Source organism: Squalius cephalus (genome assembly GCF_949319135.1).
Source record: "Squalius cephalus genome assembly, chromosome: 10".
Lineage (NCBI taxonomy): Eukaryota > Metazoa > Chordata > Actinopteri > Cypriniformes > Leuciscidae > Squalius > Squalius cephalus.
The window spans coordinates 27,233,852-27,260,365 of record NC_137131.1 but is presented as its reverse complement, the minus strand read 5'-3'; the positions used below and the strand labels follow the sequence as shown (position 1 = coordinate 27,260,365).

General features: G+C 36.5%; 1 protein-coding gene across 1 annotated transcript in view; it reads right to left on the bottom strand.

The window, feature by feature from the left end:
• Positions 1-26,514, bottom strand: part of nol11 (nucleolar protein 11) — an 85,494-nt gene that overhangs the window by 34,090 nt on the left and 24,890 nt on the right. Inside the window, exon 4 of the mRNA XM_079882588.1 lies at positions 18,989-19,137. Coding sequence (XP_079738714.1) covers positions 18,989-19,137 — 149 coding nt within the window. The remainder of the gene's footprint in view (positions 1-18,988; positions 19,138-26,514) is intronic.

Genomic DNA, 26,514 nt, shown 5'->3' with positions numbered 1-26,514 from the left:
GGTTTGGCCGTGGCGAGGAAACGAATTTATGGCGAAAAAATGAAACAGGAAGTGTGTTATAACTTCTGCATACATTAACTGATCTTGATGAAACTTCAGCAGTGTGTTCGTTGTAAGAGGCCGATCGCACAGATGTGACTATTGTGAGTCAAAGTTATAGCGCCACCAACAGGCAGCAGGAAGTACATCACTATTAAAATGCTTTGAAATCACTGTCTTATTTTTACCAGATTTGCTTCAAACTTTATGTGTACAATGTAGACACACGGCAGATGTAAACCTGTGAAAGGATTATTGATATCTTAGATACTGTTGCCGTGGCAACGCATCAAACTTTAATATTCTTTTTTTATGCTTTTGAGACTCTTAACATACTTGAAATTGCATGAAACTCGACAGACACATCACATTTATTATCCAGTAGACATGTGCAAAGTTTCAGAAACGGGCGTGGTGAGGGGCTCAGTAGCGCCACCTTTAGTCATAAGTGGGGGTGTTAGTTTTATCAACAGCAACAAAACTTGGTATGTGTATTGTTCTCATCAAGACGGACAACTTTCTAATTTACATGAACCATCTCTGACCAACAGGAAGAGAGATATTTTGGTTTGAATGTGGATTTTCTGAAGAATTTTCTCTCCCTCTCTGTGTCTGTGTGTGTGTGAGGGGAGGGGGGGATTTGACTATTGCTTTTATATTGTTAATCAAGGTTTCAGGGGCTTTTGGGGTCCTTAACGTGCTCAAAAACTCTTGAAACTTTGCACACAGGTCAGAACCCACGGCCATCAGGGCCGGGCTGAAGCTGGGACCCGGGCGTGGCTGGGGGGCTCAACAGCGCCCCCTTGAACGGGGTTCTAAAACTTGATCCATATATCAAACACGCTCGCATGAATTAATATGAAACTCGGTACACATATAGATCTCATCGGGCCGAACAACTTTACCCCGGTCAAGTTTTACGCCAGCCCAACAGGAAGTCAGCTATTATGGGTTGTTTGGAAAACGCTTGCTGTGGAATGTGAAATACTCCTCCTAGAAAATTCACCGTGCCCCCTTCAAACTCGGTGTGGATGTAGTCAAGACATTGAGGATGCTAAATTGCGGACGGATTTTTGATATCTCGAACGGTTTGGCTGTGGCGAGGAATCGAATTTATGGCGAGAAAAGAGAAACACGGAAGTGGAATAACTTCTGCATACATTAACTGATCTTGATGAAACTTCAGCAGTGTGTTCGTGGTAAGAGGCCGATCAGATGGATGTAGCTATTGTGAGTCAAAGTTATAGCGCCACCAACTGGCAGCAGGAAGTGTGTCACTTTCAACATGCTTTTGACAAAAGTGGGGGGGTTAGTTTTAACTACAGTAAAGAAAAAATAGTTTGTATATTGTTCTCATCAAGCCGGACAACTTTCTAATTTACATTCAATAGCTCTGGCCATCAGGAAGTCAGATATTTTGGTCTGAATGTGGATTTTTTTGCAAAATCAGCCTCTGAATTTTTAGCCACTCCTCTTAAACTATTTATTTTATTCGTACCAAACTTTTTCAACATGATGAAACTACATTAAATATGCTAAATTGTGAACGGATAATAAATATCTCAAACGGTTTTGCTATGGCGAGGGATTAAATAATGTCCAAAAAGGAAACACTAAAAATCTTCTAAAAATGTAATTATATACCATTTATTTCTATATAAAAGTATACAAATATCACAACTAAACCCATTTTATTCTGTTTTTGCAATTCAAGAAGAATGAAAAAGTTAAAACAGGCTATTTAGTGCTATTTGGTTCAACAAAAAAGCAAACATAGGGCTATACTGCCCTCTTGTGTCCAAAAGGACATCAAAATAGTATATAAAACTTTTTACCAGGTAGGCCAATATTGTATTTAAATATACATGTATTAGGGATGTGTCTGAGGATATTTTCCCACCGGTTAATCGACGTGTGACACGAGTGGGTGCTTTTAAATCGCTAATATAATAGTGTAAGAAAAATAATGATAATGTTGCACACACAAATCACACACATGTGGGAAAGAATGATGCTTTTAAACAACACTAAACCGCCATTAGGTGTCGCCAGGCATCCATCTTAATAAGCGAGTCATTGATTCATTCGTTCAAACGATTCGTTCGAATGAGTCGATTAAGACAGATGTTTATGGATTGATCATTCAATCTTTGAGTCAACCGATTCGTTAAAAATGCTGAATCGTTCAGTTATGAGAAAACACGTGATGCGTGATGGTTCTGCCGTGATCTTTGTTTAACTATTTTCGCTGCTGAAACAGAACAAAAACAGTCAACATTGCATCTAAAATGTAAGTGACTTAATTGTAACTGTTTATTAACCTGTTGTATGAAATCTAGGGGTGGGAGAAAAAATTTATTCTTAGATGCATCGCGATGCGGACGTGGACGATTCTGAATCGATTCACAAATGTCAAAAAATCGATTCTCTAAAAAAATATTTTCTAATAACGTAATATTGACGGAAGGCAAAAGGCGGAACTCTAAGCGGACGTGCGTGCAGTCTGTGGCGCGCACATAACAGAGAAGTTTCTTCTGCTCACCAAGGCTGCATTTATTTGATTAAAAATACAAACAAAAACAGTAATATTGTAAAATATTATTTCAATTTAAAACAGCTGCTTTCTATTTTAATATATTTTAAACTGTTATTTATTCCTGTGATCAAAGCTGAGTTTTCAGCATCATTACTCCAGTCGTCACTGTCACATGATCCTTCAGAAATTATTCTAATATGATGATTGATACTCAAGAAACATTCATTATTATTTTAAATGTCGAAAACAGTTGTGTACAGTCTTTGATGAATAGAAAGTTCAAAAGAACAGCATTTATCTGAAATCTAAAGCTTTTGTAACGTTAAACACTACCGCTCAAAAGTTTTGGGTTAGTAATAATTAAAATTTTATTTTTTGGGGAAATAAATAAAATAAATCAGTACTTTTATTTATGAAGGATGAGTTAAACTGATCAACAGTTACAGTAAAGACATTTATAATGTTAAAAATATATATATTTGAAATATATGCTGTTCTTTTGAACTTTACATTCATCAAAGCATTTTGAAAAAAAAAAATCTGTACACAACTGTTTTCAACATTGAAAATAATAATGAAAATTTATTGAGCATCAATCATCATATTAGTATGATTTCTGAAGGATCATGTGACACTGAAGACTGGAGTAATGATGCTGAAAACTCAACTTTGATCACAGAAATGAATTACTATGTAAAATATTTAAAAATTGAAAACAGCTGTTTTAAATTGGAATAATATTTCACAATATTACTGTTTTTGTTTGTATTTTTAATCAATAAATGCAGCCTTGGTGAGCAGAAGAGACTTCTCCTAAAAACATTAAAAATCTTACTGACCCCAAACTTTTGAACAATAATATATTAATATATATATATATATATATATATATATATATATATATATATATATATATATATATATATGTGTGTGTGTGTATGTATGTATATGTATATATATATATATATATATATATATATATATATATATATATATATATAGCTGCGAGCAGCGATGGAGGGCCAAAGCCGGCGGTACCGCCACCCCGGTGCCTTTAGGTAACTAAAGGCACCGGGGTTGCGGTGCCACCGGCTTGGGCCCGTAATCGCTGCTCGCAGCTATATTTATTATTATTGTTGTTCAAGGGTTCGGTGGCTTTTGGGGCCCTTAACAGACTCAAAAACTCATGAAACTTTGCACACAGGTCAGAACCCGCGGCCATTAGGGCCGGGCTGAAGCTGGTACCCGGGCGTGGCAGGGGTGCTCAACAGCGCCACCTAGAATGCAATCTGAAATCTTGGACACATACAAGAACATATTAGTATGAAACTCGGTACACATATAGATCTCATCGGGCCGAACAACTTCCGCTCTCTAAGTTATTAGCTCTGCCCAACAGGAAGTCAGCTATTATGGGTTGTTTGAAAAAGGCATTCTGTGGAATTTAATGTACTCCTCCTAGGGAATTGATCCGATCCCCACCAAACTCGGTCAGCATGAAATCAAGACATTGAGGATGCTAAATTGCAGACGGATTTTTGATATCTCGAACGGTTTGGCCGTGGCGATGAAACGAATTTATAGCGAGAAAAGATAAACAGGAAGTGTGTTATAACTTCTGCATACATTAACTGATCTTGATGAAACTTCCGCAGTGTGTTCGTTGTAAGAGGCCGATCACATGGATGTGACTATTGTGAGTCAAAGTTATAGCGCCACCAACTGGTAGCAGGAAGTGTGTCACTTTCAAAATGCTTTCAAATCACTCTTATTTTTACCCGATTTGCTTCAAACTTTATGTGTATAATGTAGACACACGGCAGATGTAGACCTGTGAAAGGATTATTGATATCTTAGACACTGTTGCCGTGGCAACGCATCAAACTTTAATATTCTTTTCGGATGCTTTTGAGACTCTTCACATGCTTGAAAATGCATGAAACTCGACAGACACATCACATTTATTATCCAGTAGACATGTGCAAAGTTTCAGAAACGGGCGTGGTGAAATGGCTCAGTAGCGCCACCTTTAGTCAAAAATGGGGGCTTAGTTTTACATAGAATCACAAAACTTGGTTTGTATATTGGTCTCATCGAGCCGGACAACTTTCTAATTTACATCCATTAGCTCTGACCAAAAGTAAGTCAGATATTTTGGTCTGAATATGGATATTTTGCTAAATCAGCCTGAGTTTTTAGTTACTCCTCCTAAAAGGTTTATTTTATTCCCACCAAACTTTTTCAACATGATAAAAATATATTAACCTGTTAAGCTGCAACCCCACTTTTGAAAAATCCCCAGAAATGACATACCCAAACTGAAACAGATACAGTTCATGAACCCTTTGCACTAAAAGCACAAGTATGATCTCATTTGAAAGCTGACACCTGGTAGTTTATTGTAAATGTAGAATTAATTATTGTCATAATGATTATTTTTTTTTAAATAGCTTCAAAGTTTTGTGAAGTTATTACAATTTTTTTTTTTATGAAACATATTAATGAAAATATAATTGAAGTTGGCACTGGAGCAATCTAGAAATGCACTACAGCTAAAGCCACATGTCTGACCATGTTATATTTAAAATATGAAGATAATAAGTCTAAAACTCTGTATTTAGTTAAATGTTTTTCAAGATCATGTCATGACTTTATTTTGATTAGGCTACTCTAAAAATGCTACTGATGTTTAGTCGTCTTCCAAGCATCCATTCAGTCTTTTGTCTCTATTGTTTTGTGGTGCAAACGAGCCCCATTCAGTCTCAGTCTCCCCCTGCACACATTCACACCTCTCCAGACTGGTTATGGCTCGAAATATGCATTTCTTTTGTCTGCATTATAGTTACTAACGACTGGCTATTCATAGGGTTTCAATCCCGAATTTCTTTTATCAAAGTTCTCACTTCACATTTGAAGTGCACTAAATAGTGGTCAAATGCACTAAAACATATCAGTAAGCATTCTTATTTAGAACAAAATTCATAAAAGAATAACCCCTGGTGGCAGGTGCACCTGGGCTAGCTAGCATGTTAGCTTAGCACACCATCAATACACGACCATTTATGAGATTAAAACCATGTTTGTGCTCCAAACTTACTTCATAACGCAATCGAGTGTTTTAAATAATCTTCTCTGATCTAATTTGGCTTCAGATAAAAAAAAAAATCAGACAGAAAACATTATTTATAGTTTTATGCACGATGATAAAGTCTATATCGATTAGCATTACATTATAAATATAATCTATTATTATGAAAATACCTGGCATGGCTTGAAGAACACAGGCAAATCAAATATCATAGCAAACATGTTTATTGTCTTCAAAACATCTTTTATCTGCATATTACAGTGGGATCTCTTGTTAGCTTTGTGTGTATCAGTGACGTCCTGGAATGTCACATGATCATGGCTCTTCATGTTCCATATATGGATTATTTTTTGTGCATAATAGCGCCCTCAGGCTATTGGTATGAATTGAAAACACTGCACATCTCCGTAAGAAGCGCTCACAATGATTACATCGACACATTTGGGTATAAATTCAATAAATATTATTCCTGTCTTTAGAAATATGACGTGAATCTATGAGAATATATCAATGTTTCTCCAAGTTTGCACATTTTTTAGCTAAAGCCCTGAGGGACGTTGTTTTGTGTATCGCTGTCATGACGACAGCACGGGAGTTTTTTTATGAATGAAAGCGGCTGACGCGCATAATTCATATTAAAGGTATCGACTCATTTTTTCATTTCATAACTCCTGACACAAATTAAGACATAACTGTCACTATAAGTTTCTCAGAATACAATAGTGGTCAAATACTGAAACTTGAGTATTATATCTTTTTAATGTATAGTTTGTCAAGGTATAACATTAAATCTGATAGTAACTTTGAACTATATAAATAAAAAAACGCTTCAGTGCGCCCTCGCACTGGTGAAGCTTAACAGGTTAATGATGCTAAATTGTAAACGGATTTTGAATATCTCAAACGGTTTTGCTGTGGCGAGGGATTAAATTAATGTCAAAAAGGAAGCAGGAAACATCTCATAACTTCTAAAAATGTAATTATACACCATTTATTTTTATATAAAATTATACAAATATTAGAACTAAACCCATTTTATTCTGTTTTTGCAATTCAAGGAGTATGAAAAAGTTAAAAACAGGCTATTTAGTGCTATTTGGTTCAACAAAAAAGCAAACATAGGGCTATACTGCCCTCTTGTGTCCAAAAGGATATCAAAATAGTATATAAAACATTTTACTAGGTAGGCCTATTGTATATAAATATAAATTTATTAGGTATATGACTGAGGATATTTTCCCATCGGTTGATCGACGTGTGACACGAGCGGGTGCTTTTAAATCGCTAATATAATAGTGAAAGTAAAAAAACGGACGTCCGCACGGACATTAATAATGGTGCACGTTGGAAAGAATGATACTTTTAAACATAACACTAAACCGCCATTAGGTGTCGCCAGGCGACCATCTTAATGAGCGAGTCATTGATTCATTCGTTCAAACGATTCATTCGAATGACTGAGTCATTCATGATTGAGACAGATGTTTATGGATTGACCATTGAATCTTTGAGTCAACCGATTCGTTTCAAAATGCTGAATCATTCAGTAATGAGAAAACAAGTTGCTGTGAGATGCGCGATGGTTCTGCTGTGATCTTTAAAGGGGGGGTGAATTGCTGTCTCATGCATACTGAGTTTTTTACACTGTTAAAGAGTTGGATTCCCATGCTAAACATGGACAAAGTTTCAAAAGTTACGTTGTACGTTTGAAGGAGTATTTTTGTTCCAAAAATTGTCCTTCCGGTTTGTCACAAGTTTCGGGAAGTTTTTTTCGAGTATGGCTCTCTCTCACGTAAGAGAGGGCGGAATTTCCTTATATGGGTCCAAAGGGCACTTCCCTCGGAAAGACGCACGCGCGCACGCACTCAGAGCAAGAGAGTGAAAGCAGTTCGCCATCAAAGCGCCCTGCCCGGCTTTTGGGAAGCCAGTGTCACCAAAGAAGTGTGTTTTTGGTTGCCAGGGCAAGACAACCCTGCACAGATTCCCAAAGAACCCAGCGTTAAGGCACCCGTGGATGGAGTTTGTTTTTCCTGAGCATAAACGGAGGCGTAGACTGTTTGTTCCCTGCATTTCGACGATGATTGTTTTATAAACAAAGCCCAGATCGTCTAATGCTTAAGGATCGAGCAGTCGCAATAAAGGTTCACGGTCGTGCGTTGGAACCGGACGGTGAGTAACTGTTGAACAAATAATGTCTCTGTGTGTTGTCACTAGCTCGGCGCGTTAGCACAGCTTTAGCTTCGCCCACACGGCCCGCCCCCAGCCGCTCGTTTTTTTCCGGAAAGACTCGGTACACCCTATCTTTCTTTGATTAATATAATAAAACAAAAGACTTTTTGGAGATATGAAGGATGCAATATTACTCTATAGGTACTCAAGATTAACAGGAGATTGAGTGAAAATGAGCATTTCACAGCCCCTTTAACTATTTTTTGCTGCTGAAACAGAACAAAAACAGTCAATATTGCATCTAAAATGTAAGTGACTTAATTGTAACTGTTTATTAACCTGTTGTATGAAATCAATGTCACAGTTTCAATCGTGATTGTATTCAGGAAATAGTAGCCTACTCATCAAGTGAGGTTGCTTAACTCTATCCTATGTTATAAAATATATAAAAACTCCATATTTGTAATTTTTATAGTCAGTATGTTAACTGGGTTGCTTTTTTGTGTGCTGCGCTCATTTGTTTACAATTCTCCTGGAGAAGCTGCACGAGCCTCAGCTGGGCAACCTTGTTACCAGTGATCAGTAATACATTTATTATTAACCCTCTGGGGACCAAAAACGCGCCCGCGCGTTTTGCTCGTTTTTTTTTTTAGCAATGAAAAATAAACACTAAATGCTCTGTTAATTTTGATCTTTCATTTTCGTGTAATACATCAATCGATCCTGTTCAGTTTCTATTTTTTTTTTCTGTATACTCACAATAAAAATAAAGTGTTTTGCTTTTTGACAAATAAAGAAAAATTAACATGATGCGATTTCTGCCTTCTCTCTGTCAGTAAACTCCCATTTGAAACGCGTTCGAAAATGATCAATAACTCCGTGAAAATTCAGTCAAACAAGCAAACAAACCCACGGGCATAAAGCTTGAGATCGCATCTTTTAAATGAAGTAATTTATATAAAAAACAAATATTCTCAGCTTGTGAAATCTGTATTAAAAGAGCGCGACTCCAGTCGAGCTCATTACGAGATCATTCAAAAGTAATGTGACCGCTCCCCGGAGAGCGCGTGCTATTCAAACGCAAATTCTGAGAACCATTTCAGAGCTGTGAAACGCCCACATCAGCTGTAAACAAAGCGTCGCGAGTGAGACATAATATAGCCTACCTTATGGAGAAAAGATTCCTCCGAACAGTGCTGATATGAGGAGCAATATCTCCTGATATGAGGAGCAGATCCCGCTGAGGAGTGAGGTAGGCTGTTTTCTTTTCTCAATGTTGATGTGGAATAACGTTATGGAATAACGTTAGTGTAGGCCTATGTAAACCGCAAAAAGATGAATCGCATTTCTATAATATGATATGACTCGCCTTTCTGTGAGATGAATGAAGGGTACATATTTGTAAAGACTGTTTAGCCTAAATAGGAATCGCGCGTCTGTGTGTGAAAGAATAAACTGCTTTGCTACAGTATAGCCTACTGAGATGAGTAAAAATCGACTGGAATATGTTGAAATAAAATGTATTTGTATAAGCAACGTATTAAACTGCAAATTAAATAAAATTTAATAAAATAGCAAAACATTTACAAGAGAGATGTAAGCGAAATCTTAAATGGTCAATATAAGTCTAAATACATCTTTTGTCCTTGTGGCTCAGTCAGTGTCACACCTGAATGAATGGCTCATTAGGCAGAGTCATTATGCAGAGTGGGTGGGACATTGTAATCTAAGGTGTAAACTCCTTCACGCCCCCCCTCGCATATTGGCTTTCCAAGCAAAACCTGTTTTACACCATTTAAATCAATGTATTTTTTTTTGTGAACGATAAAGCAAGACTATTTTCACATCATTTTGAAGCTAGAACTCAAAGGGACAACATCCATTAGTCAAAAGTCTTGTGGACACATATTTAATGTGTTTTGTGGTCTTAATTCAGCAACATTCATTTTTATTTTTTCCAATAACCACGCATAAACATTATTCTCTTAAAAATACAAACATCTACATACATGTTGCTCGCATATTATGGTAGCCCTGTTTGAGCTATATAGAGTGAATTTACACCTTAGCCATTAACATGTTTATAAATAACTGAAAAAAGCACAAATGTTTTCCCACCGGTTAATCGACGTGTGACACCACTGAGGGCTTTTAAATCGCTAACTTAAAAGCGAAAGTAAAATACAGACGTCCGCACAGACATTGATAATGGTGCAGAGTAGAGCGAGCATTTTCAATGTATTCCTATGGAAGTAAGAATGAACTAAAACATTTTAATTTATGTTTTTATGTGTCCACTGTTCAATCGCAACCGCGTCACACACACATTCCAGAATTGCAATCTTGACATCGCAGCCTGTTCATTATAGCCCTAATAAAATATTATAATAAAATAGTCAACCTAACATATACAAATTAAACTGCTCTGTTTAAATAGTCAGTAGTACAATTTGTACCATTCACAGTAAGCACTGCTCCACTGTGATGTTTCCAAGCACATTTTTGCACGTGTGAAGAGGATGATTTTCTCCATCGACATTGGAACACGAGTGAAGTACAAAGCCTATAATAAAGAATAGTTTAGCATCCAAATACATCGCAAATGTTGAAACATTTTGATTCTAATGAGAGGGTTACGTGAGACCAACACTGCTTCCGTTTTTATTTTTACATTAAATTTAAAGGATTTGTTGTGGAATATTTTGAGTGTATCATAAAATCAGAATAAGGTAAAAAATAATAATAAAAAAAATAATAAATAAAAATAATAATAAATATATAAATATATATATATATATATATATATATATATATATATATATATATATATATATATATATATATATATATATATATATATATATATGGGCCATTCTACAGAATTGGTGCAAACTGCTGTCCCTCATCCAAAAAACACATTTGAAAAGCATTTAATTATTAAAATCTTAGATGTTTACTAAGATCCTTCAATTATCTATTGAAACCCACAATAATATTTAAGATATCAGTAAGCTTTATATATATAAAATCATAATTTATGGGCTACTTTCAATTAGGAGGTGGCTGTCCCAAACCCTAACCCCTAAATTTCAACTTGTGAAAATGATATTGAATAATTTTTTGCAAATTTTTCCATTCTTGTTTTAAAAAAAATATTTTTGTTTTTTTTAAAAAAATGAAGTTAAAAAAAATATTTATTTTATATTTTATTTTTAAATCATGAAACTTTATCTAAAAAAACATGTCCCGCATTTTCATGTCACTACCAAAACAGTGAATGTTGTAGTCCATTGGCTGAGACTGATTTTAACCACACTCCTACATTTTTGATCAGGAAATATTCCTGTGTCCCTCTCTCTCATGTGCTATATGGTGAGTAGATTGATCCCATCATTTTGAGGTAAATGTGTTCTAAAGTCTAAAAATCTGTGTGTAACTTTAAGGAATGTCACTACCAAACTCATTTTTTCTGCTATTGAGTATTTTTTTTGGGATGTTATTCCATAAAATTTAGTTGTTATATGTGTTCAACTGTTCTGACCAGTGATGGCTAACCATGTGCTGATTAGCATCTTCGAGCTAGGCTCAAAAGTTATCTAAAATTGTCACTACCAAAACAGTCACAACCGAAACATTTTCTTGAAGTTTCGGTTGTGACATTGTTTTGGTAGTGACAAAAGGGAACACATAATCCTTTATTTGGAGGAATAAACTACATTTTAGTACAGTTATGCAAATAATTACTACTGTAGTATGTTTTAGTAGTGTTTTAGTATGCAATATTCTGTTAAAATTCTGTAATGTGATGAGGTTACAATTACTTAAGGTTGCAGTCCATGATACTAGCTTAGGTGTAAGGTTGTTGTCAGTAATGTTAATTTCTATGATTAACTTGGCAAGGAGAATGACATAAAACACCAACATGCCTAAAAAAAATAGAAAAACTACAACAGAGAGACAGAGAGAATACAAACAAAGGTTGAGGGAAGACCCAGTGAAGTACGAGGAATACTTAAGGAAAGAAAATGAAAGAAATAAGAAACGAAGGGAAGAAGGAAAGTTGAAGAGTATCAGTGAATTATCTGACAGGGAGCAAAGACATGTCAGAAAAGCATGGAGGAAAAGACAGAAAAGACACAGGATGATGGTGAAAAGACAAAAAGAGATGGAGACATTTTGCAGGGCTTCCACACCACCTAGCACTTCCAGTGAGGGTGATCAGACACCAGTACACACACACACACACACACACACACACACACACACACACAGTTCAGTGGTTCTGGAGATTTATCTGAATGAGGAAAATTATTCTGAAATTAATGTATTATGTAAACACACACACACACACACACACACACACACACACACACACAGAGTTCAGTGGTTCTGGAGATTTATCTGAATGACTCATAAACAAAATGTTGAAAATGTGAAAATAAAACAAAGTGGTTCTGAGTCTACATTGTAAGTTGTTGTTTTTTTAGGAAGAAAAATCTATGAGCATACCTCTTCTCACTTGCACCTCAAGACCAAAGTATAGAATAGCTCGAGGTGTTCTTATAAGATATTTACTGTCAGATGTGTGTCTGCTATATGTACTGACTGCATATGTGCATCATAGTTATTTATTTATATTAACATAAAATGTGGACAGTCTGATTCAGCCATGGCAAACTAATTATTGTGGTCACTACCAAAACATTACTGTCACTACCAAAAATGTGCAGTCATTACCGTAACATGGGATGTTTTGTCAAAAATAAAGTATATTGAATTATCAACTAAGATGTTATGATAGTGTTTGGTTCAATGCATATTAATACTAATGAATCCTTAACTTTGAAATCAGTACGATAAACTTTATGCCTTCTACAAAGAAAGATTGGGTTCAAAATACAACAAATCTCATAAATCACACTTAAAATATTATTAAAATTATAATCTTTATTGATTTAACCAGTAAAAATATTTTTTAAAAATAGAAAAAATATATATTTATAAGGTAGATGTAAACAAAATCTTAATAGGTCATTATAAGCCTTCTTAATAAATTATTTAATATTGTGTTTCGGTAGTGACAAATTTGGGGAGAAGGAAAATATTCCAGCATTTTCTGAAAATACAATATGAGAATTAACTGCACAATTACTAGAAAAGCATACCTTGGATATTATACAATTTGCATACATGCAAAATTTGTGGGAAAAAACAAAAAAATTTCAAGATGTTTCCAACTCTGACTTTGCACCAATTCTGTAGAATGGCCCATATATATATATATATATATATATAGACACACACACACACACACACACACTCACCTAAAGGATTATTAGGAACACCATACTAATACTGTGTTTGACCCCCTTTTGCCTTCAGAACTGCCTTAATTCTACGTGGCATTGATTCAACAAGGTGCTGAAAGCATTCTTTAGAAATGTTGGCCCATATTGATAGGATAGCATCTTGCAGTTGATGGAGATTTGTGGGATGCACATCCAGGGCACGAAGCTCCCGTTCCACCACATCCCAAAGATGCTCTATTGGGTTGAGATCTGGTGACTGTGGGCCGTGGGGCCATTTTAGTACAGTGAACTCATTGTCATGTTCAAGAAACCAATTTGAAATGATTCGAGCTTTGTGACATGATGCATTATCCTGCTGGAAGTAGCCATCAGAGGATGGGTACATGGTGGTCATAAAGGGATGGAAATGGTCAGAAACAATGCTCAGGTAGGCCGTGGCATTTAAACGATGCCCAATTGGCACTAAGGGGCCTAAAGTGTGCCAAGAAAACATCCCCCACACCATTACACCACCACCACCAGCCTGCACAGTGGTAACAAGGCATGATGGATCCATGTTCTCATTCTGTTTACGCCAAATTCTGACTCTACCATCTGAATGTCTCAACAAAAATCGAGACTCATCAGACCAGGCAACATTTTTCCAGTCTTCAACTGTCCAATTTTGGTGAGCTCGTGCAAATTGTAGCCTCTTTTTCCTATTTGTAGTGGAGATGAGTGGTACCCGGTGGGGTCTTCTGCTGTTGTAGCCCATCCGCCTCAAGGTTGTGCGTGTTGTGGCTTCACAAATGCTTTGCTGCATACCTCGGTTGTAACGAGTGGTTGTTTCAGTCAAAGTTGCTCTTCTATCAGCTTGAATCAGTCGGCCCATTCTCCTCTGACCTCTAGCATCAACAAGGCATTTTCGCCCACAGGACTGCCACATACTGGATGTTTTTCCCTTTTCACACCATTCTTTGTAAACCCTAGAAATGGTTGTGCGTGAAAATCCCAGTAACTGAGCAGATGGTGAAATACCCAGACCGGCCCGTCTGGCACCAACAACCATGCCACGCTCAAAATTGCTTAAATCACCTTTCTTTCCCATTCTGACATTCAGTTTGGAGTTCAGGAGATTGTCTTGACCAGGACCACACCCCTAAATGCATTGAAGCAACTGCCATGTGATTGGCTGATTAGATAATTGCATTAATGAGAAATTGAACAGGTGTTCCTAATAATCCTTTAGGTGAGTATGTTGAAATAAAATGTTTTTGCATAAGCAACGTATTAAACTGAAAATTAACATTTATATGCTAATATATCAAACAAATGATATGTTACAGACGAAATATGAATGTTTAGACAAGATTTCGTTGATTAGTTTTGGATAGATTATAAAGTTTTAACTGTAAAAAAGACTACTGCCACATCAAATAAGCTTTTGATCGCCAATTTCTGCTCATATGTTAAATATATAGTATGGAATGTTTTGTCAAAAATAAAGTAGGTATATTGAATTATCAACTAAGATGTTATTATAGTGTTTGTTCTAATATTCAAACTAATGAATCCTTAACTTTGAAATGCGTATGATAAAATGTATACTTTTTACAAAGAAAGATTACACTTGAAATATTGTTACAATTGTAATTGTAACCTTTAAAATAAAATAGCAAAAAATATATTTACAAGGTAAATCTAAACAAAACAATCTAAATCAGTCAATATAAGCCTTCTCATTAAATAATTTTTATTGTGTTTTATTTGTGACAAATTTGGGGAGAGGATACATATTCCAAAACTTTCTGAAAATACAGTATGAGAATTAACTGCACAATTACTGGAAATGTTTACCTTGGATATTATACAATTTGCAAGCATACAAAATTGTATGTATATATATATATATATATATATATATATATATATATATATATATATATATATATATATATATATATATATATATATATATATATATGGCTGGGGTATCGTTCAAACAATTTCGATACCAATACCTTGCTTTCGATACCGGTTCCTGAACGATACTTTTTTCGCTACCAATTTTATGAAATCCATTTTAACAATATTACATAACACATTACTTCAGAAAAACTTTGGTTTTATTTTTTCAGTTTGACTCATGCTCCTTAGCCAGTGCACAAAGGAACAAATAACAATTTTTTTTATATATATAAAGAGCTCATGCTCACCAAAACTGAATTTATTTGATCAAAATTACAGTACAACTTGTAACATTGTGAAATAGTATTACAATTTAAAATCTTATTTGAATATATTTCAAAATGTAATTTATTCCTGTGATGTCAAAGCTGAATTTTCAGAATCATTACTTCAGTGTCACATGATCCTTCAGAAATATGAAAACAGTTTGCTGCTTAATATTTCGGAACTATGATAAATTTTTTCTTAGATGAATAATTTCAAAGGAACAGCATTTATTTGAAACAGAAATCTTTTGTAACATTTCACATGTTTTAAGGTCATTTTTGATCACTTAAATGCATCCTTACTGAAAAAAAAAAAAATACTGACTAACCAACACATTTTTGAACGGCAGTGTACATTCAGTAGGTCATTATTGCAATATAAACACTGTCAGAGTGATCAACAAGGTATCTCTTCATTTACCAGTCGAAGACGGAGCAACTTTCTGCTCTTATGTTTACTCCGTGCACTGTCAAGGTCCTCATCATATCTGTCGCGGTACCGGTCTTTGCAGCAATTAGCAATTATTTTACCGCAAGCTCTGCATCGCGCGCTGTTGGCATCGAGCCTGGAGAAATGTACTTAGGGTATTGTGTGTGTGCTCGAGTCTCATATGAGTATGTGCGCGGAGAGTTTGTGTGTGTTCGCGTCTCATTGAGTATGTGCGCGAGTTTGTGTGTGTGTGCTCGCGTCTCATGAGTATGTGCGTGGACAGTTTGTGCGCGCGTGCATCTCATATGAGTATGTGCGCGGAGAGTTCCGCGCGTCTCGTGTGTAGAGTTTGCGTGTATGTGCGTGAGCGACTTTAGGTGTGTCGTTGTGCATTTTATTTGCATTTGTTTGAGCACTGACGTTGACGAGTTAACCCCTTAGGTATCGAAATCTGGTACCAAACAAGTCATTTATCGAGGCAATTCGGTCAGTACCTAAAAAGTATCGAACTCGGTACCCAGCCCTATATATATATATATATATATATATAGATATAGATATAGATATAGATATATATATATCTATATATATATATATATAGATATATATATATATTTTTATTTTTTTTTTTTTTTTATTTTTTTTTTTTATTATTATTATTTATATTTATATATAAAAATTTGAAAATATTGCTGATTACTTACAAAGCACTAAATGGTTTAGCTCCCCAGTACTTGAGCGAGCTCCCAACGCATAGTCCTTCGCGGCTAATGCGATCTCAAAATTCTGGCCAGTTGATAATACCTACAATATTAAAATCGACTGCTGGCGGTAGATCATATTTAGCACCTAAACTTTGGAACGGTCTTTATAACATTGTCCGGGAAGCAGACACACTGTCAGTTTAAATCTAGACTAAAAACGCATCTCTTTAACCTAGCACACACACACTATCAACTTCTATAATTCAATGTTAGGCTGCATAAACTAGGTCAGCCGGAACCGGGAACACTTCCCATAACATCTGTGCAGTAAAACTTTATGGTGCTTTATAATGTTTTTGTGCCTTTTGTGGGGCTTAACAATAACAGAATAGTATACGCACAATATCGGATTTGTATAATGAAGTCTGGATCCCATTTCCATTTACCTTGCATTGTTTTTGGATAAGGTGCAATTAGGGCTGCACGATTAATCGAAAAAAAATCACGATCTCGATTCAAACATAAATGCGATCTCATTTCTTAATGATGGCGATTCACTTCCGTGTATTTCCCTGCATTCAGATCTCTGCAGAAAAAGCAGCCAATTACAATTCCCTTGTTGTACAGCCTACCGAAGTTAATGAAAAGTGTATGATAATAATAATATTCAAGTTGTACCGACAAAAGTGCGTGTTCAGTGCTGTTCGCGACTCGCGAGTGTCACGAGTCACCACAGCAATCAACTAACCGCTTACGTTTCTGTGCTAATCTAATAGTTACAGCTCCTGCACTGGATCCAAGCAGCTGCAGCTTGTTTAAGGTAATGGCGAAAACCATTTTAGAACAGCAGCGAAAATGTAAAAGTGGGCTATATAAACTTTAATATATCCTTTTATTGAAACGGGTGCTTTGCTGTCCTTTTACTTACACTTTTATGTCCTATAAATGTGTCGTATTTTTGATAATCCGCGTAGATTTCAGTTGATGATTCTGTTTAAAGTTATTAATAACAAATCATGGATGAAAGAGAAAGAAAAGAGCAGAATGTGCTTTATATCGAAAATAAATATTAAAAGCGCGATAAGTCGCGAAAGAGAACTGAATACTGACAGGATGCTGTGCGCGCGCTCCGAGCGCAACACGGACAAGCATAGTAGTCTTTGTCTCCGGTTGCGCGTCTAAACGGCCACATAAACACAGAAATATTTCAAAACGCCAAGTCGAGTATTCCCGTAAACACAGTAGATGTAAGTACTATGTACATTCTGTGCCAATTGGAGCAAAAAGCACAGGTTCTATTTAGTTATTTTTATTTAGGCTATTATTGTAATGTTAATGTTCTCTTATGTTCAACAACATAAAGCTTTAAAATTATTCACTTTAAGGGGGCTAAAATAAAGAAAAGAGACAATTTTTGTTACTCCTGCACTTTATTATACTGAATGTCCTTTGTTTTTTTGTTTTGTTTTTTGTACTTGAGTGCAATAAATTTTGGTTGAAAAAATGAGAATCGTGTAAGAGAATCGTGATCTCAATTCCCATGGAGAAAAATCGTGATTCACATTTTAGCAAGAATCGTGCAGCCCTAGGTGCAATATCATTGGGTTTGTTAGGATGCACTGCCTTTGTCAACCACAATATATAGGAAGTGTTTTCTTCTTCCCTTTTAAAAGTTGTCGTAGAAATTTTAAACTGTATATTAAACTAACCATGTTTCTAACATCTAACCTTATTTAACATCTAACATTTGAACAGGATGTACTGTACGAAACCAATGGAAAACTTGTGACTTTGACTGTGCGCATGTATGTATAAATAACACTTTGGGAAATGAAACTAGACAGTCTGTTAGAATCTTGTGATTAACAAATTAAGTCATCATTAAAACAGAGTTTGCTTGTGCCAGTGACAGAGGAAAAAGGTTGGGGCTTTTGAACCAATTGAACCAATCATATTGAAGGTGACATGTTAGTCTTATTTGTTTTCTCGATTCTATAAAAAACTGTTGTATCTGTTTTACGGTGGGATTCTCAATGGAATTTGTCGGAGATCCTCCGGCCTTGCTTCTTGGGAGAGATTCCCTGAGAACTGCTCGGGAAGATCTCCTGGCCGTGATTAAAGCATTTAAAGGACAATTGCTAGAGTTTGTCTGTCATTTTATGCTGCGCAGCAATAAAACTAGTTAGTAAGGGAAAACAAGTTACACTAGATGACTTATTGAGTGGAGACGTCGATTTGTAGACGAGACCCAGATATTGAATGGGGACGTCGATTTGTAGATGAGACCCAGATAGACTAAACGTCGACAGTAGACGTTAGGGGATGTCGATTTGTAGACGAGACCCAGATAGTTAGGTTTAGGGAAAAATCTACCACAGTTGATAAGCCCCATCAGAACAAACCTATAGGCTAATTTACCCCAGCCAGTAAATTCTCAGTACTACATTTAATATAAAGCCATACTAAAAAATGATATAGTGAAGAGTTTGCAATCTCAGACCTGATAATTTCATCCTCTGCCAAAACATCTTCTATAGGCTGTTGTGGGGAAGCGAGCAATGAGTCCAGGAACCTGACAGCCCCACAACAAAACAGCACCACAGCCTCAGAGTTAGCAGCTGACAGCACTCTAAGAACATCAGCAGAAACCTGAAAAAGGCAGAAAAATGATATTTCAGTAACATTCAAAAGCTACACATGGTATTAACATCAGACTAGGGCTGGGCGATATGGCCTTTTATAAATACCGCGATATTTTAAGGCCATGTCACGATACGCGATATATATCTCGATATTTTGCCTTAGCCTTGAATTAAAACTTTGCTGCATACAATCACACCAGTATGATGATTCTATATGTCTACATTAAAACATTCTTGTTCATACTGCATTAATATATGCTAATTTTAAACTTTCATGCAAAAAAGGGGATATCACAACTAAGTCAAAGTTAACAATTGTATTTATTAAACAGTGAGTGGCACAAACATAAAATTGTCAACAGAAAGTGCATGTTTTGTGCAAAATTGTCAGAGACAACATTTCAAAACAAGACATTAGGGCACGCTTGTAACTGTAATAGCTGTAACTCACATGGCATTTCAAAACACAAAATTAAAGTGCACTTCTTGTACATAATGCCACCACTACAATAATTTAAAACAAATAAAGTGCCCTTTTGTGCATGTTGTCATTAAGATGACATTTCAAAACAACACTAAATTTAAGTGCACCTGTTGTGCATAATGCCACTAGGATATTTAAAACAAATATATATAATGCGTTTTTGTGCAGGATGTCACAGGTAATTTCAAAATCAGTAAAATAAAAAATAGCTGCATAATAGGAAATCAAATGATGGAAAAGAAAGTGTATTTATAAAAAGGACCCTGCTTTTAGTTTTTTAATAAACAATCCTATGGTTACAAACACAATACCTAAACATAAAACAATTCACAAAAGGTGAATCTGGTCCATTATGGAAAAGTTTGCAGCTTTAGTTTTGGTTTCTTCTGCATGAAATATATGGCACAAATAAAAAGTAAAAAAATATGTAGTTGTATTTCGTGCATACTATGTTGTCCCTTTGTAACAACAACCAGGTTGTTTAGAGGTTTTGTGCCAAAAACACAAGCCTATCAACGGCGTCTGGTTTGAGAGATGCTCGATGGCATGTAACTATATTACCACTGGTACTAAATACCCTTTCCGATGGGGAACTGGTGGCGGGCACACACAGATATTTTTTTGCCACATTTTTCAGGTTTGGGAACATTTCCTCATGGTCGTTCCACCACTGCAATGGATTTGCTTCACTGTCAACATTAACAGACTGCAAGTAGGCAGACAACTCTTTTTCAATAAGCTCTCTCTGCGACAGTGTGGCGGAAGATGTTGCTGCAGTTTTAAAGAAGCTGCCCAGGGATTTCTTCCTTAGTGGCTCTTCTGGCTGTGATACCGTTGTTGCATCTTGAGGCAGTGAAGCAGCCAACTCAGCTGTGCCCTGGTCAGTCTCATAGAGCATTGCCTCCATCTCGGTTATGGCTCTGCTCTTAATGGCCTCCACCTTTTTTTCTGTGCAGTATGTTATCTTGAACCTGGGATCCACTAAGCCTGCCATGTCCAGCAGGTCGTTAGTGGAAGGATCAGAATACTTCTCCCTCAGGTAATCCAGGATGGAGGCTTTGATAGACTGGGTCAGTGGGGTGTCATTCTCCTGACGTGCCAAGAGGCTGGACTGGAAGAGATGGAGAACAGGCTTGACATAGGACACTGTGACATAGCTCTCACCGGATAGAGCGTTGGTGAATTCCAGGAGAGGTTTGAGAGCCTTGTGCACTGACTCTAGAACTTCCAGGTCTTGCCAGGTGAGAACGAGATGCCGTGTTTTCTTGTCTGCAGCCAAGACTTGAGAAATAGCTTGCTCCTGCTCCAGTACCCGCTCAATCATCTTCTCTCGGGATCCCCACCTGGTAGGAGACTCACTGATGAGCTGGGGTGCTGGGAGATTTAGCTCTTGCTGCGCTGTGGTCAGGTCTCTCCTCCTCTTCCAACTGAAAGAGAAGCTGCTCACTACCTTCTTGCACACAGCAACAGCACGGTCAATACGGGGGTCCTTCATGCTTCCCTCTGAGAATGAAAACAAACATTTAAAATGTTATAATAATTTGAAAGGGTATAGTAATTGTGAAGAAATCCACTCAGCCTAACACTAAACTAATTCTTGGTAATTATTTATTTATATAGTACTGTGTAAAAGTGAAGATGCTATCAAAAAATATAAGTTTCAAAATATAAAAAAATGCACAATAAAGAGCAGTCTACTGACACACTAATGCAGAAAAAGAACGAACATGTAACTCTAAGGTGCCTAAGCTAGTATAGTACAGTATGTACTTTTTTGAAAAATCTCTCTATCTCTATCTCTATCTCTATCTCTATAATATTCAATACAGCTTTATTGGCATGGGAAACATATGTTAACATTAAATTTTGTGTTATGACCATGCAGTAGGCTATTATAACATTGCTCATAGGGCTGGGCGTATCGCATGAGATTGTTATGCGCATCTCGTCAGTAAAGCCGGTTCCTTGATTAGTAGTAAATCGCCATCACCTGCTTTCAGATGGAGTGGTGTTAAATTAACACTCCTGGGGCTGGGAGTGTATGAGTCCACACTCAAGAGTGTAAAGTGTTAAAATATGAGTGTTAAATTAACACTCAAGAGTGTTAAAGTTAATGAGATAATTAAGTGATTAATTTAGTGATGATTGAGCATTATTCTCATATATCAATAAAGATAATTACTATTTTATCACAGTGGTAAAAAACTCACCAATTGCAAGATGCAGGCGATGGCCAAAACACTGTAGACGTGTCCAGTGGTTCAGGCTCACAGCTTTGACGATGTTAGCGCCGTTATCGGTGGTGATGCACACCTGACGAGCTTCATTTAAATTCCATGACATGAGAGCATCTTGCAGGCCTTGTGCGATGATCCCGCCAGTGTGATCCTCAGGAAGAAAGCTCGTCTGAAGGCACTTGCTTTTCAACTCCCAATTGTCTATATAGTGGACCGTCAAACTGAGGTATGGCTCACATGTTCGGCTGCTCCATATGTCGGCAGTTGTTGAGAAGTGGGTCACATTTACAAGCTGACTGGCCAGCTCTTCCCTCACTTTAATGTACAACTCAGGCAGCGCTTTCTCTGCAAAATATTTGCGACCCGGCAGATTATATCTTGGGTCAAGTGTGTTGATGAGCTTTCTGAACCCGGGCTTTTCAACAACATTAACCGGGGCCATGTCTTTCGCGATGTGGTGGGTTACTGCACACGTTATCTCCTTCTGTTTTTGACTGTTTTTGTCGTACGGCGTTGATCTGGAAATAGAAGAGGCCAGACTCAGTTGCGTGAGTGCTGGTTGCTTAGGCACTTTCTTTGATATTGCACCGCTCTGAGATGCTGTCGAGCGGAGTTTCAAGCACTCTTCATTTTCTAGCGGGTGGGTTCTCAAATGGTGATATAAATTTGATGTACTGATACATTTTGAAGCGATGCTTTTGCGACAGATTTTGCATATCACCGTTGTTTGTTCAACATCTTCCTTCTTGAAACCAAACCACCGCCAGACGATGGATCCTGTGCTGTTTCTTTTTTTTATTAATTCGTCCTCCTCCATGTGTAACCGTTAGCACCTGCTGCCGCTATCTTTCTACTGGTCGAGGGCGTATGACGTTGCATGCGCGACAGACTGACGTTTGTAACTACCGGTATGTGCGTTTGTTTTGTCTCTATGTGAGAGGGAAAGACTAGAAAGAGTGTGAGAAGCCTGGAGTTAAATGTCCGCGAGTATGTAAAAGTTAATCTACAAACAAGCATCAAAAATAAAATAAAATAAGCTTCTTAACTTAGGTTATCAAGGTAATCATTATGCTTGCGCTTCGATGCTGGACAGGACAAGAGGGGGAAAAAACCAAGGAAAAAAAAATGTCCGCGAGTTTCAGGATATAGTAATTTTTTACATCGCACGGACTACAAGCCGCGATATATCGAGTATATTCGATATATCGCCCAGCCCTACATCAGACCCAGACAATCCATTTGAAATTTTAAACCACACTGAATTTTTAGTGCATGTGTCAATTATCTGTCTGATCGAAAGATCTCCGCTAGAGAAATCCAACAATAGTTTTCAAGGCACATTGATAGTCAAATAATACTGTCTTTATTAACTCCTTAAACCCTAACCGTCCCACCGGTGGGACACCACCCCATGAAAAAAATTCATAATCAAATTACTAAGCAACCACTGAATGTAATAATGTAACAGTTCCACTATTACAGAATGCAATTTTCCTCCCGGCCACTAGGGTCACTGGGGAGAATGTTGTCGCTAGGACATGGTTTATTTAAAGTGAGGGAAAAAGAAGAAGAGGAGAGGGGAAGTTGACAGGTGTAAAGGGGAGATGATTTCCATGTGAGGGGGCATCTCATTACTGACCTGTATTCAATGTTAAGTGAATTTATTTTATGCTTAACTGGTGATGTTTTGACATATTGCTAAACGTTGAATGAGTACTGATATGCTCTTTGTTTGGAGTCTGTAGAAAACGCTTGCAGGAATGAGTAATGTGGATACATAAATGACTGAAAGGACTGTGGGTGAAAGGAGATACTGATTTTTTCCTTGCATTATTGTGGATGGGATTTGTGTTGCTTGGACTTGGACTTCTCTCATGATTTCCTTCAGAGACTTGGCCAACATCTTTCAGGCCCCTTTGGACTCTTATCAGATAAGTTATGATTTAATGTGATTGTCTAAGTGTTGGTATCCTGGGAACTGAGTGATATTTAAACAAATGGTAAATACTTGAATATTACTGTTGTGTCCATCTGAGATTGAAACAAGCGGCTTATGATTGTCGAAGTACAGTGTATTCTGTTTTCTTTTGGGGTTTTGTTTTCAATGTTTTGCTAATTCATATGTTTATTTTGGGAGTTTTCATTGTCACTGTGCTATTAACCCTCTGGGCTTCTTCGCCCGAAAACGGGCGAAAACTTGAACGTTTCGAATTGTTTAATTTTTTTGCTTCATCGGATGGGGGTGAAACTTGGTGACTTTTGTTTTATTACCTATATGAACACACAAAAAAATCAAGGAGATGATTCTGATATGTTAAAGGGTCGTAAAAAAAAAAGTCACACTTAGCTTCCTCCCGCCCGAAAACGGGCGACATAGGAAATGAATGGGAAATACGAAAAAATAGGAAAACTCAGAGAAACTTTTGGTGGTACAAGCTACAGATCAGCCACTGTGCTGAAAAAAAGTGTACAGCAATGAAGGGGTGACACTCTAGAACATCAAGAGTGCAAATAAGACACCCTCCCCCCCCCCCACACACACACCTACACACACAAACACACACATACAGAGAGAGAAATGAACTGGTAAGACTGAAACAGCCAATTTTGCCCCAAACTATATAAAAATGATATAATCATAATAACTCCAAAACTATAGCAAGGAGAGTCAAAAGGTAGGTATCGTTTGAAAGAACTCTTTTTAAATTTTTTGAAAATATAAATTACATTTGGACATTGTCCTGCCAAGAAACAGCGGATAAAAGACAATATATATATATATAATTTTTATTATGATTTTGCATATCTTTCTTATTTGTCAAATAATAATTTAGGAAGGAAATAAGGTAGGAGGAAAATTCTTTTTTAGTGAAGTCCCCCTACATGTTAGCTGCATCTGGATAAAAAAATAATAATTTTTGGACAAAGGAATCAAAAGTTACAGCATTTGGAAAAGAGATAGCCTTTTTGTACAGTCTTTGACACCCCCTCATGGGCAATTTTTTCTTCATGAAGAATATCTTGTCATAAAAGCAATAGATTATGTTAATTTTGGGCTCATTTTAATTGTAATAATATGCTGTAAAAAATGAAGTGCCATTTTCAATTATCTGAGAATGTTTCATGAGCTGTATGATGTTTTTGACACATTGCAGTACATTATTTTATAGATTATGAAAAAAAAAAGAAATTCTATTTATCAGCAAATAACTCAGCAATACTTAAGAGTTTTTCAAAGTGGATACATTCACTGTAAAGTTCAGGCTCTAAGCTTTCAAATGACATCAACTTTGTGTTAATCAAGGCAAGATTTTTTAAAAATATGGTAAAGAATATTTTCGCAGCTAGGTGGCGCCTGCTGGCGGTACACTCGGTTTTAGAGGGATTACTCAGCACTCGTTAGGAGTTAATAAATGTAATTAGATGCATTAAAAAGCTGAGATCCTAAGCTTTAAAATGATATATAATTTGCGTTGTTCCATTCAGTGGTTGCTTAGTAATAATTTTTTTTTAAGCAATATAAAGTAAGTCATATGGTTCATTCATTCAACCATTTCTGGTGTGATTTAACAGACATTTTCCATAGGTAGAACCCCTTTCTTTTGTGTAGCCCTTTACCTGAGTATAGAGTGGAGGTGGTTACAATAACACAAAATAGGTATCATTTTAAAGCTTAGAATCTCAGCTTTTCAATGCACCTATACATTTTATTCCCTAACAGGCGCTGAGTTATTCCTTTTGAACGGATTGTACCGCCGGGGGGCGCCACCTAGCTATGAAAAAAATTAATTGTCATTTCAAAACTACTGCATTAATCAACAAAATAGGCAACATTTGAAAGCTTCTAAAGAGTCTAAACTTTACAATGAATGTAGCCATGATTATCTCCAAAGTAGTGCTGAGTTATTTTCTGATAAAATGAAAAAAAAGTTTTTTTTATAATTTATGAGGAAGGGGAAATTATTATGTACTGCAATGTGTCAAAAACATCATACAGCTCAGATAGTCATGTGTCATATGTCATTTGAAAGGTCTCAATGAGTAGAATACAACAAGCATAATTGTTTCAGGCTTTTACTAAACTTGAGCAAGGTTTTTGTAAAATAAGCCCCTCAAGAGACCCATGGGTAAACCATATATGGATGCTGAATTTTAAACACATTTCCGCTTGTAACTTCATGAAACATGCTCCGATTGTGGAAAATGACACATTATTTACAGCAGATGCTTACAATTAAAATGAGTCCAAACTCAACAATCCATCACTCAGAACTAAAGATATTCCTCATGGAGTTCTAATACACACAAAATCCACAAACGCACGTAGCCAAGCGAGGTAGCTTAGACTTGGCCTTTTTACTCGTATCTTCATGAAACATACATCGATCATGAATATATTCCATCAATCAGATCTAAAGATATTCCTCATGGCGTTCTAACATTAAAAAATACCTCAGACGCTCCTATCCTAGTATATACTCATGAAGCACTCGCGTTTGGTTTTCACTTCTAACTTCACGCAGCATGCACAGGTCGTAGAAAAATGCACATTTTCAGCAGACTCTCACAATTAAAAAGAGCCCAAACTCAGCATAATCCATCACTCAGATCTAAAGATATTCCTCGTGGAGTTGTAACACACGAAGCCCCAAATGCGCACATA